This window comes from Gavia stellata, chromosome Z (genome assembly GCF_030936135.1).
Source record: "Gavia stellata isolate bGavSte3 chromosome Z, bGavSte3.hap2, whole genome shotgun sequence".
NCBI lineage: Eukaryota > Metazoa > Chordata > Aves > Gaviiformes > Gaviidae > Gavia > Gavia stellata.
Window position 1 is genome coordinate 19,450,394 of NC_082637.1, and position 10,796 is coordinate 19,461,189.

At 44.0% G+C, this 10,796-nt stretch overlaps 2 protein-coding genes across 3 annotated transcripts; both read right to left on the reverse strand.

Moving 5' to 3' along the window:
- Positions 1 to 391: 391 nt before the first annotated feature.
- On the reverse strand, positions 392 to 5,289 carry LOC104252794 (molybdopterin synthase catalytic subunit). 2 transcript variants are annotated; one of them, XM_059833655.1, is made up of 5 exons: positions 5,250 to 5,289; positions 4,292 to 4,427; positions 3,260 to 3,413; positions 1,695 to 1,818; positions 392 to 501 (listed from the first exon to the last, which is right to left on the reverse strand). In XM_059833655.1, exons 2-5 carry the CDS (start codon positions 4,410 to 4,412, stop codon positions 433 to 435), a joined length of 468 nt encoding a protein of 155 aa, XP_059689638.1. In that variant the 5' UTR covers positions 4,413 to 4,427; positions 5,250 to 5,289; the 3' UTR covers positions 392 to 432. The 2 variants fall into 2 exon arrangements, with proteins under 2 accessions (XP_059689638.1, XP_009809925.1); XM_009811623.2 differs by lacking the exon at positions 5,250 to 5,289 and adding an exon at positions 4,539 to 4,816.
- Positions 5,290 to 5,380: 91 nt separating this feature from the next.
- On the reverse strand, positions 5,381 to 8,613 carry LOC104256999 (molybdopterin synthase sulfur carrier subunit-like). Its single transcript, XM_059833656.1, has 4 exons — positions 8,583 to 8,613; positions 8,075 to 8,196; positions 5,515 to 5,661; positions 5,381 to 5,417 (listed from the first exon to the last, which is right to left on the reverse strand). The coding sequence occupies exons 1-3, from the start codon at positions 8,592 to 8,594 to the stop codon at positions 5,535 to 5,537; spliced, it is 261 nt and encodes an 86-aa protein (XP_059689639.1). The 5' UTR covers positions 8,595 to 8,613; the 3' UTR covers positions 5,381 to 5,417; positions 5,515 to 5,534.
- Between the last annotated feature and the right edge of the window lie 2,183 nt (positions 8,614 to 10,796).

Genomic DNA, 10,796 nt, shown 5'->3' on the forward strand with positions numbered 1-10,796 from the left:
AATAGCATAAAGCTTGGAAACTGATTCTACAGTCATATAAAATTAAACTATTCAGGACTTAATTTTTAAGATTAAAAAGAATCCCATTTTCCTGTTGTGACCTCCCATGCAGACAGTGAACACAGACTACCGATGTAAAGGCATTAAAGCAGTACATATCACAGAAGACTAAACACCTTGCAACCAAGAATTTTAGGGAAGATTGGTTTAAAAATTGACTCCATGTTAAAATGCACAAAGAGGTGATTTCAAAGGAGAGTCAACAACACTTAAAACCCCTAGTTATTACTCATTCATTTAATTCAGTCCTAATTCAGATTGAAATGTCTATTACAACTGCTTAAAAACATATAGATTCTCTGTAAAAACAACGCAAAGCTAAACCAATATGCTCATTAGGAACAGTAACACTTTATTTTTAAAAGAGTACAGTTATTTTTCCGAATTTGCCCAAAAGCATTCCTTGTTTTCTTTCCAAGAATATTCGTCCTCATAAATCTCCTGCAAATATAAACAAAGAATAGGAAATATTGTGGGAGTCTGCTACATACAGCCACAAGCCAGGCCAAACAACTCAACAGCCATCCTGCTATTATTTACTGATCACAACAGGACTACACAGCACTTGGCTGGCAAACAGAAAAGAGGGCAGCACCCTTAGAACATACTGACTTACATGTGGACAGATGCTGAACCCCATTAAATTTAGAAGAGCCCATCTATACTGAAGTCAATTCAAGAAAGAGATCTAGAAGAAATGATTTAAAGCTGTAGAGTACACAGCACTTGTGTCTGAAACAGCCCTTTTTACATGTTGCCATGTTAACCTACTCTACCATCATTTTTAGGAGAGTATTTAAGTGTATACAAAATATCAGTATTAAAAAAATTAAAATGACAGCAATACACAGTATACAGTAAGTATTAGAACTTCAACAGACTGGACTACCCAGCAGCAGTCCAGTCCTAAGCAGCAAATTCAGCAGGGCTCTGAGCCCCTGATTAATCTTTCTGAGACGACAGAACTCCAGTCTCCTGGAAGAGGTGTGAGAAAAGTGGAGTAATGCAGAGAACATCACTGTTACCACACGCCAAGTTATGCCTGGGAGAGAAGGCAAAGGTAATGCTCATTACTTGCATGCTACACTGTGGTTATGCAATGACGCTCTTTCTAGACCCGGGCTGGTCTCTCCACACATTGTTATGTGCCCATACTAGCTTTGGGACCTCTGCTCATCCCTTCATTGTGTGCTGTTGCTTAATGCTCTGTGCTTTCTCAAGGCCATGGGGAGAGGGGAAAACAGAAAGACAAGAAACGCCACTTTTACTTACAAACTACAATGCTGTCCAAAGCAATGCTAACTCAAAGTTCTTCCACAAGCCTGTGCAGAACTGAGTTTTGTTACTCAAAAGAGGAGAGCTCCGGGCTCCTACACTTTGACCCCAGGGTGGCGTTAAAAGGAAGACGAATTGCATGGTACAAGCAAGGGAGGGCCTTCCAGATGCCCTACCTGCGACAGATGGGCCTGGCTGCATTAGAGGAAACTCACCAGTGCTAGACACTGGCATCCTGTCAGAAGCAACTGCTGCCCGTTAATGCTTCAGCTGCTTCTCGTAAGAGCAGCAGCAGCCTTTAGCCCATCTGTCTAAGACCCTGACACAGGCCTAAAAATCAAATTTGTCCCCAAACATACCTTTTTCCATATTGGGACAGATGCTTTTAAGGTATTGATGCAGTACATGACAGCTTCAAGGGATTCTGCTCTGTGTGGAGAGGAGACTGCAATAATTACACTTGCTTCAGTTATTGGAACCACACTAGGGAGAGAAAAGGAACAACAGCAGTTTTAGCTAATGCTTAACATCAAGAGCACCCAAAAGTTGTGGCCATGTCACGCCAGTATTCTGGCCACACGCTCCCCTGACTGATTCATACCGAGCAAGTGTCAAGACATGTCCAAGAGATTATACACTTCTTAAAAGAAAGAAAACCACAACCAAAATCAGTACCAGATGTGAGAATTCCACGCTTTAGAATAAACCCACCAGACATAGGCTTTTTTCTTCCATTCTTTCTTTTTTAAAAATAAAGTCTATGGAATTAAGACAGGGAAATTACTAACTTGCAACAATGCATAGGAAACTCATTGGAAGCTGGCTTAATAATGAACAATAACAAGTTAGGAACAGACAGTTCTGATCTAAGAATGAGAATCTAAGAAATCATCTCAGTTTGCACAAGAATTTGTGAAAGAAGAAATTAAGTGACTCAAACTATGCAGATTTGCAACGAAACTTAATTTTTGACAAATTCTGATCTCAAATTATGAAGTTTTTCCTGTTTGGTGTGTTGTTTTCCAAATTTAGAAGTAGTACCAAGAGGTTTTGATTTGCTCCTCACAAGGGTAGTATTCCCCAAAGCTGCCTCCCAACCCTCCCTCTATAGTAAGACTCCTCTGGCAAACAGTTCACAGAAAAAAATCTAAGCTTAAATGCTTTGAGCTGCCTTCAAGAGAATCACTCCCTCTGCTGACTATAGAGGAAATCTAAGGAAACTACCCCTCAGAGCTAATACTACCCTGTGCAATCACTTCCTAAGTTCCTTCTGCTGAGAGAAAAGAAAACAAGCATTTGCTACAGACTTTGCAAATCCTGCTAGTTTCAGTGAGAAATCTGATGAACAGTGAAGGCCCAAGAGTATATGAGACACCAGTATTCCATGTTTTGAACCCAACAGAAAATGCTTACCCAAGACTCAAGGTACAACAGAAAGTTGTCTGGCAAACATGGCTGGCAATTACCATGCCTCTCCCCTCCCCATAGTCTAAGTTTTCAGGTTCCCTATGGCATAATTTGACTTAAATTTGACAGTAAGAACATTCTGCAGCACCTCAATGGAAGAGAGAAGAAAAAAGAAAGTGCTGCCAACTTCATGTCTTTAAAAAACAACAAACCAAACCAACAGCCTCCCCCTCCCTGGAATAAAATCTCAATCCTTTCTCCCCACTTTCAAAACACCACACCAGCATCAAGGATCCTGCAGGCTAAATGTGGACTCCAGCAAACACCACCAATGCACACGTTTTTGAAAAGACAATTTCTGAAACTTAGCTCCGCAGCAAGAGCTTGATCCTGCAGCCAGCTTTGTTGCATTACAGTTTATAAAGACTCCTGCACGTCCTGCAACTATAAACACAGCCATGCACCAGACAAGGATTAATATTCCACTTGCAGAAGGATGGATTCTGGCCATACATACCCAAGCCTATGATGCACTGCAATATGTTTGATTGATGGCCACTTCTGTCTAACATCTCTGCAGATTTTCTTTATTTCGTTCTCTGCCATTGAAGTATATGCTTCGTATTCTAAGTGAATCACTTTTTTCCCTTCAAAATTATTTCTTGTAGTACCTAACCAGAAATGATTTATCAACCAAAAGCACTGAGTAAATATATATATATATTTATTACGTATATTATATGTTCACTACATAATAATATATTATATATAAATTCTGAGTAAAACCCAGGATCTCCTGCTATGGTCAAGGTCAGCACTGTGCAAATATAAACAACCTCCCCCATGTCGTGTGGCTCTGTAAAGAGATTCTTTGAACAAGAGGAATCTTTAATATACAAGGAAGAATTTAGTTTACACATTATACAAGTCTGCAGTCTGTAATGCCCAAGGCTGGGACATCTTCTGTGCTACTAAGGTGCTATTATTGCATTTGCCCATGCAATGTTTAAGTGCTCAGTACTTAGGAGCCTGGTAGCACTAAGGTTTAAGCACAAAGAGCGTTCAAGATCTGTACCATGTAGATTAAGCAACAGGATAGAGCAATCAGCATTGACCTTCACCAGCCCATGGGTAAAACAGTAGTTTACTTTCAACCAAGATCTGAGTTGCAGGAGCTTTCATACAGGTGTGGACCTATATGAATGTGGTATAGCCACAACATCCCACTTCCCACCTGGAACCAGCTGTGTCCTAGGGGATGGGAGAATAGCTCCCAAGCAGTACTGTACTCCAGAGCTGCTGTTCTGTTCAGCCCTAGGAAGGGCTGAACACCAGCAGGGAAGCTTATCACCCCTTTGTCCCAGTCCAACTGTTTAAGAGCTGCCATGGTCTTGCTCTAAATAATTCAGAATGTGTTTTCTAAACATCCTGGGTTCAATCCAGGAATTTATTTATTTGAGAAGCACGAGTTTGGGGTGTGGACAATCTAGGTTCCATTTATTAGACTACTAACACACCCAGAGATCCAGCTCAGAAATACTAAACTCACCAATGAACAGAGACACTGCCCCACAGTATGGTGAAATGACCAGCTCCGACACTTCATCCACACAGAGCTTTTCAGACTTGAGCTTGATAAAATCTTTTGGCACATCTTCGCTTTCATCCATAGCTCACTAGAAAAGCTGAAACCAAACAGACTGTTGTTTTTGGCGATACTAGCATTGGCCAACTGCTTTTTATCCAGTGCTGATGCCCCAATTTATGCAGAAAACATGCACCATCTACTTCCTTACCCCAAGAGACCAGTCTCCATGGCAAATTCACTTCTCAGCCAACTTGCTGAGAGAATATTAACTGCAAATATCAAGCAATGAACTGGTTTTTAATGCATATAGGTTCCTTCCTGTTAGGAAAGTCTGGTCCAGTAGGACGAAACAAGAAGTAGTCTGAGGCCCCTGTTTAACAGCACGGGCCACTGTGCTAGTAAATCTGTGGTAAGATTGTCAGCCCCTCCTCCCTATCTTATCCTGAAATCAAACACAGTTTAAAATAGAGATTTCTGATAAACATGGATTACAGTTCTAATCCTGAAGTTTAATATGCTCTGCAGGACATTCAGGACCTCACACTATCGGTCTGTTTCAGTGACATAGGAGACACTTCTAATTTCTCTAAGGAGAAACCAGTCATCAGTTCATCTAAAAATGAGGAGGAAAAGAAGTATTTTGAGCAGCAGCAAGGGAAAAAGCTGCAGTAAATATATGGAGTGGCACTTGAAAGCATGCAAAGAAATGAATCCATTCTAAGGACACCTGTTCCTTTGACAACGATAAACAAGGTGTTTTTTAAGCAGCAGTCAATTCTTTCTCTGTATCATCTTTTCTATTAAAAAGGCAGGAGGTTTTTCATTATTACCTTACTTAAGCAAGCTGGGTATCTACTGGCAGCCAACAACTATGAAAGAATAACAAGACCTAAAACCCAAATTCAAAACAATGCCTGACCTCTCTGGCAATTTTCTTCCATTTACTGGATATGTGTTAGTCATTTATTGGTGCACCAGCTTATAGTCTCTGGTCAGCACAATGGTTCTCTCCAGCAGGAAACCCAAGTTACGCTCTCTCAAAAGAGTACCGGGGTGGAGGGACAGAATTGAAATCACATCTCTGGACCTAATAAAAAAAAATTATTGGAACATTATACAGAATCCATGACTATGTTAGCACAGGATGACACTCCATAGGAAACTAAGCAAGAAGTGATACCTACCTAACAAAACCTGGGCAGATTCAGCCTCCACTAATTGGTGGGATGATGGCAACCTCGTCTCCGGGCTGCAGGACCAGGACCTGATCTCCAAGAAGCACGTACTCCTGCCGAACAGCAAAAACCACTTGATCTCGGATGGTAGCGAGCCTGAGGGGGATTGGCAGGAGCACAAATAGGCTTCTAAATAGAGTGTTCGCATTTAACCATGAGATTTCATTAAACAACAAACTGGTGCACAGTCTAGGGCAGCTGAGGTAAATACCACTGAGACTTAAGAACTCTGCTTCCAATACACTTTCAAAAATACAACAAATACCCACCTCCTACTCTTGGATTTTCTTGTGGTGGCTAAGGAGAAACAAACTCAGAAGTCAGGAATTGGATGTATCATAGGCCGGTATCACAATGAACCAATGTATACGAGACCCAATTCAGCAGCTTCTAACAAAGAAGTAGGTAACTCTAGAGGTAGCAACCATCCAATTTGGGATTAGAAGGAAATGTTCCACTGATTCAGTCTGGCTGGACTGAAGCAATTTTCTCACACAGCAAGAAACATTGCGGGAATGCTGTTTGTGAGATCTCACTAAGATTCAGTGGTCAAAGAGTTGCTCCTGTTGTGTAACCTCGCAGTTCATAAGGCTTTGGGTCTTTTGTACTTACAGGTCTGAAATTTGCTATTGATAAGGAGCGCAGATATGGTGCATTTTCTGGCATATATTTTTTGATTTCACATCTGTGAGATTTTGCTATGACAGTCCACAGCTCTGGATACCATGAGGCAGGGAGTCGCTTTCATGACTAAGTGCAATCACACAGTGAGTATGAGGACAGCATCAGTAAGACACCAGAAAAAGAATGCCAACATTTTACTTTAGAAGGTACGGGTGTGATAACTGTTACTGTTTGAGACTACAAAATCTGGCACAGACAGTGGAGACCTGTATTGCCTAGAAACAAGTAGGCATGCCTAAAGGGTACAAGTAAAATCCTACCAGCCAGAAAGACAAAAGTAGGCAAGGCACAGGCTGAGCAAAACCCAGTAGCACTGACTCAGAGGGCAGACTGAAGGGAGGGACTGTATGAAAGTAAAGCAAGCCACTGAGGAACTGAGCGCAGCTATGAAACTGAAGTGCCCATTAGAAGGATGGGCCCTAATTAATGTCACTTGCAAGTTAATTCATTGGGGAAAATGGGTGGAACAGAAGAGCATTGTCAAGTACACTCAAGCTGCAGTTTGAATATCCATTAGCAATGTGAATATAAGTCTGTGGTCAATGCCCTACAATTATGTTGAGTTTTTCCAGAAAAACTAGGAGCAGAAGCATTTTCCAAGAAGGCCAATGTGAAGTAACTGCACATGCAAAATGTACTGCCCCAAGTCATCACTCATAAAAGGATGAAGTTGACAAACTATGGCAAACTAACCAAAGGTGCTGCTGCTGCTTCTGACACTGAGTAATAGGCTGCAAAGTAAAATGCACTCATTCACTACTCCCTCCTCCCCAAAACACACTTAGTCTCAATTCTCTGTGAGGAAAAGGCCCCTGGCCTAACATTTGGGTAGAGCTTCTCATTTGGAAACAGATGCCATTGCTAAATAGTTAATTTTTTTCAGAGCCTTTGAGAGCAGATCTAATAAGGAAGGGTGGTGTCTAAAGGAAGACTTTGACACCTAAGTCCAAAGTTATGAAAATTCCAGTGCATTCAGCACTAAATCCTGAGGACCTCAACCTCTGTTATACCTTATTTTTTTACTCCCCCCTCCAAAATGGTGTTGCACCTTTTGCCTATCAGACCCGTTCTTGACAGGACTGAGCACCTTCCCTCAGCCTTAACCTAAGGGGGAATTTCTGCTGACACCCCCAAAAAGCACCAGTGCTGCAGGGGTTCTTACAGCGCACATCTAGCACTCTCTCAGGACCAAACTCCCAGTGAAATACAACCAACAGTGTTTGCGGGTTTTTTTCAAAGCAGAGGAGGTTGAAAGTAGCTTAGCCTATTTCCTATGCAAAGGCTGAGTAGCTGGAAGACTGCGGCAGGGCTTCAGTTCCCTTCCTGACCTGCCTTCCAGAGTGTGCCATAAGCTCAGACCAACGGCTAACAGTACAATTAAAGATAAATGATCGAAAACATCTGCACGTTATGATGAATTTCTTATTTATTGCCCCAGCTGTGCTTGATCCCTCCTTGAGACATCTCACCTTCTCCACAGGTTAATAACACAGCTCAGTTTCCATGCGCAGCGGAGTTACTGCACTGTGTCCCTCCTGGACAACGGGCCACATGTCTTAAATTACCCCTCAGGCTCAACTTTTGGGTACATCTACTGGACCTAGTCTTTCCTTGTGTATACATAAAGCTACATCATTTCCAACTGGCTAAAACACAAAATGCTTGCTGCAGGTTACAAGAACAAGGTAATGTAATGTCACTTTTTACGGTATCAAAGTACTGATACGTGTTCCAGCTCAACTCCACGCGCTGAATTTTTGTTTACCAAAAAAAACCACCTACGACGTTGAATTTTGTGCACCTCAGCAGTAACTTTCCCGAATACCTTGGGTGAAGCTTGACGATCTCCTCCCAGAGCTGCAGAGAGGTGATCTGCCGAGGCACCGAGAGGCTCTCGCAGCGCAGCCCGGCCAGCTCCGCGCTCCTGGCGAAATACAGCACCGAGACCTGCTCGGGGAACAAACGCCCATCAGGGGAGCGGGGCCTACTGAAAAAAAAAAGCAACCCCGCTACTGCACGTTAACTTCTCCGAATACACGAAAACAAACAACCGAAACCAAACCAGCCTGAGGAAGAGCCTTCCCTGGCTTTTTTTAATGCCGACAAGCTCTGTCGCGACCCTCCTGCCCCGGCTGTCAGAAGGAGGGCAGGGAAAGGGCGGGGGGGGGGCGGTAAGTCAGCGCGGATCCGTGTCTCGCTCCCGCCGTCCAGGCCTCGCCCGGCGCCTCTGCCCGCCGAGGAGAGCGGCTGAGGGAGCCCCGTCGCCCTCCCCGGCACCCGCCTACGCCTCCAGCCGGGCCCCCTCCCCAGGGGCACCGGCATGCTACACCTACCTGGCAGCGCATGGAACCGCCGTGCCCGCGCGGGCAGCCCTCCGCCGCGGGCTCACGGTGGCGCCTGCGCCCGAACGAGAGGCGGCGGGCCCGGACCGCCCCCTGCGGCCTAGGCCGGGAGCGCTGCTCCGGCGCTGTTAGGCCCGGCGGGGCCGGGCCGGGCCCAGCGCTGTGGCGCAGCCGCTCTGCGGGGCTCTTCCCCTTCGCGGGGGGATAATGGCGGTGGGAGGTGGCCCTCGGAGGATGGTGGGGGAGCAGGAGGTGAGAGGCCGTGGCTTTTCCCCCAAAACGCAGCCTGTAATTTTGGTAACAGCGCCTTAAAAGTCAGATTTGTACATGGGCTTAGTCCCCAGAGTGCATGGGGATTGCAAACATTACGTGTCGACTGCCTTGTACACATTATGTATCCGCTGCGCGTACATGTAATAGGTATACGTGACATAGAAAAGCTGAAGATCCGTCAAAATGCTGACGGAGGATTTCTGCAGTAGGTCTTGTTTCAGTGTGGAGATTGACGTGGCATCTGCCCCCCCCCCCCGCCATGGACAACATCATACGCCTTCAGCAATTGCCTGCATGGAAAGGTGGCATGGTGGAAGAACAAACACCGCCTAACCTGCTGCAGTTCGGTGCTGGGGAGGAGGGGAAAGTGGCACGGGGTATGTAGCAGGTGCTGGGGAGAGACCGGTGGCAGTTGTTCCACAGGGCACAACTAAACTGTGTCCTTGCGGGTGGCCAGGGTCATTTCTGTGCTGTTTGCCTGTTAACACCTGTAACCTCACAACAGTAAAGGAGGAGCTCCTCCTGTCAGGTGAACCAGGGGGAACTCTGCAGTTGTTACCAGCAACACGGAGTTTGTGATTGGTAATTGTGATTCTGACACGTGGGTAGGTGGAAAACATCCGTCCTAGCTGGATGCAATGCTGTCAGAAAAAAAAAAATGCCCTCAAATAAACAACTACTATCCAGTCATTTCAAAAGATGGCTGAGAAAGGAAACAGACCTTTCTATGTAATAATTCTTGCCTTTGAGGTACAAAGACAGTGAAAGTTAAAGTGGTAAAGTTTACCAAAAAATGTGCAACAGAAATACAACTGTTTGCATGGAGCATGTATTTTGTACCAGTTACCCAGTATACCCATGTCTTAATCCTCTGCTGCGAGGAACAAATAAGTTCTTTTTTAAAACTGTATTCTTTTGTTTGTGAGTGATTAACTACTGTTACAAATTGAACTCAAGACAGCATGTGTCAAGTGAATAAAATGATTGCTTTCTTTTTTCTCTGGGCTGTGTGATTTTGGGTCTATACATCTTAAATGAAACAGATCACTGACAAGGTGCGTATGACCTAGCCAGTAGCTAGCAAGTGGCGGGCACGTTTTTCCCGTGCAAAAGATGTGCCACAGGTGTCTGTCCTTAGAGTGAAGTGGGTGACTGCTGGGCTCAGCTGGAGCAAATTAGCCTTTCAGCCCAGTAAACAGTGAGCTTTGAAAGATTTATCTGTACATTTAGGGCTGAATTTAGAGTTAGGTCCACTATGGAATAAGGAGAGAGAAGTTACTGGCAGTGAATTTCTGGATTTTCTTTATTTGGGCTCCCACTAATGACTCACCTAAGCCAATTCTTGACTATTTTTCAAAGGATGGGTTAGTCTTCAGCCCTGTGTTGCATGACTTAGTTAAAGGCAGAATTTGTGCCTAGAAAGCGCAGGAATAGAGTAGGGTTTGTGACCCTGATAATCTATTATATATGTTCTAGAATGGATAAAAAGAGGTTAAAAGTTCTTAAACAAAAGCAGGAATTAAGATGAGGTGTAGTATGTATGTCTAAACCAAAACTCTCCCTAAATACCTCTTCATTCTGGAGGTCTTCCAGGAACACCAGCCTCAGCAAGAGGTATGACAACTACACTGCTTAGTTTGCAAGAATGAGTTTTATTCAGATTGCCTTTTTTTTGTTTGTTTGGCTTGTTTTGTGGGGATTTTTGGGAGTACAGATACATAAGATGAAATGGGAGATGTTTCTATAGCTCTGGAAGAGATACGTTCGCTCTGTTGAGCTCTTCTCTTCTCTACGATTTCTGTAGGCTAGCTCCACATGATTTTCTCTTAAAATATTTTCTGGTTTGGATCCTTCTTTCAGGCACCATTTTCTTCTTGCAGCCTTTGGTTTGGAATGCAATTGTGAGTAGCTGCCATGTATACCGTCTGGTTT

Bases quoted from the DNA above. Each gene is read 5' to 3' on its own strand.
- LOC104252794 (XM_059833655.1), bottom strand. From the start codon at position 4,412: ATGGATGAAAGCGAAGATGTGCCAAAAGATTTTATCAAGCTCAAGTCT. The intron at 3,414-4,291 runs GTGAGTTTAGTA...ATTTCTGGTTAG, and splicing joins GGCAGTGTCTCTGTTCATTG to GTACTACAAGAAATAATTTT. The intron at 502-1,694 runs GTATGTTTGGGG...TTATATTTGCAG, and splicing joins CTGTCCCAATATGGAAAAAG to GAGATTTATGAGGACGAATA.
- LOC104256999 (XM_059833656.1), bottom strand. The intron at 5,662-8,074 runs GTATTCGGGAAA...AATCCCCCTCAG, and splicing joins ATCGTCAAGCTTCACCCAAG to GCTCGCTACCATCCGAGATC.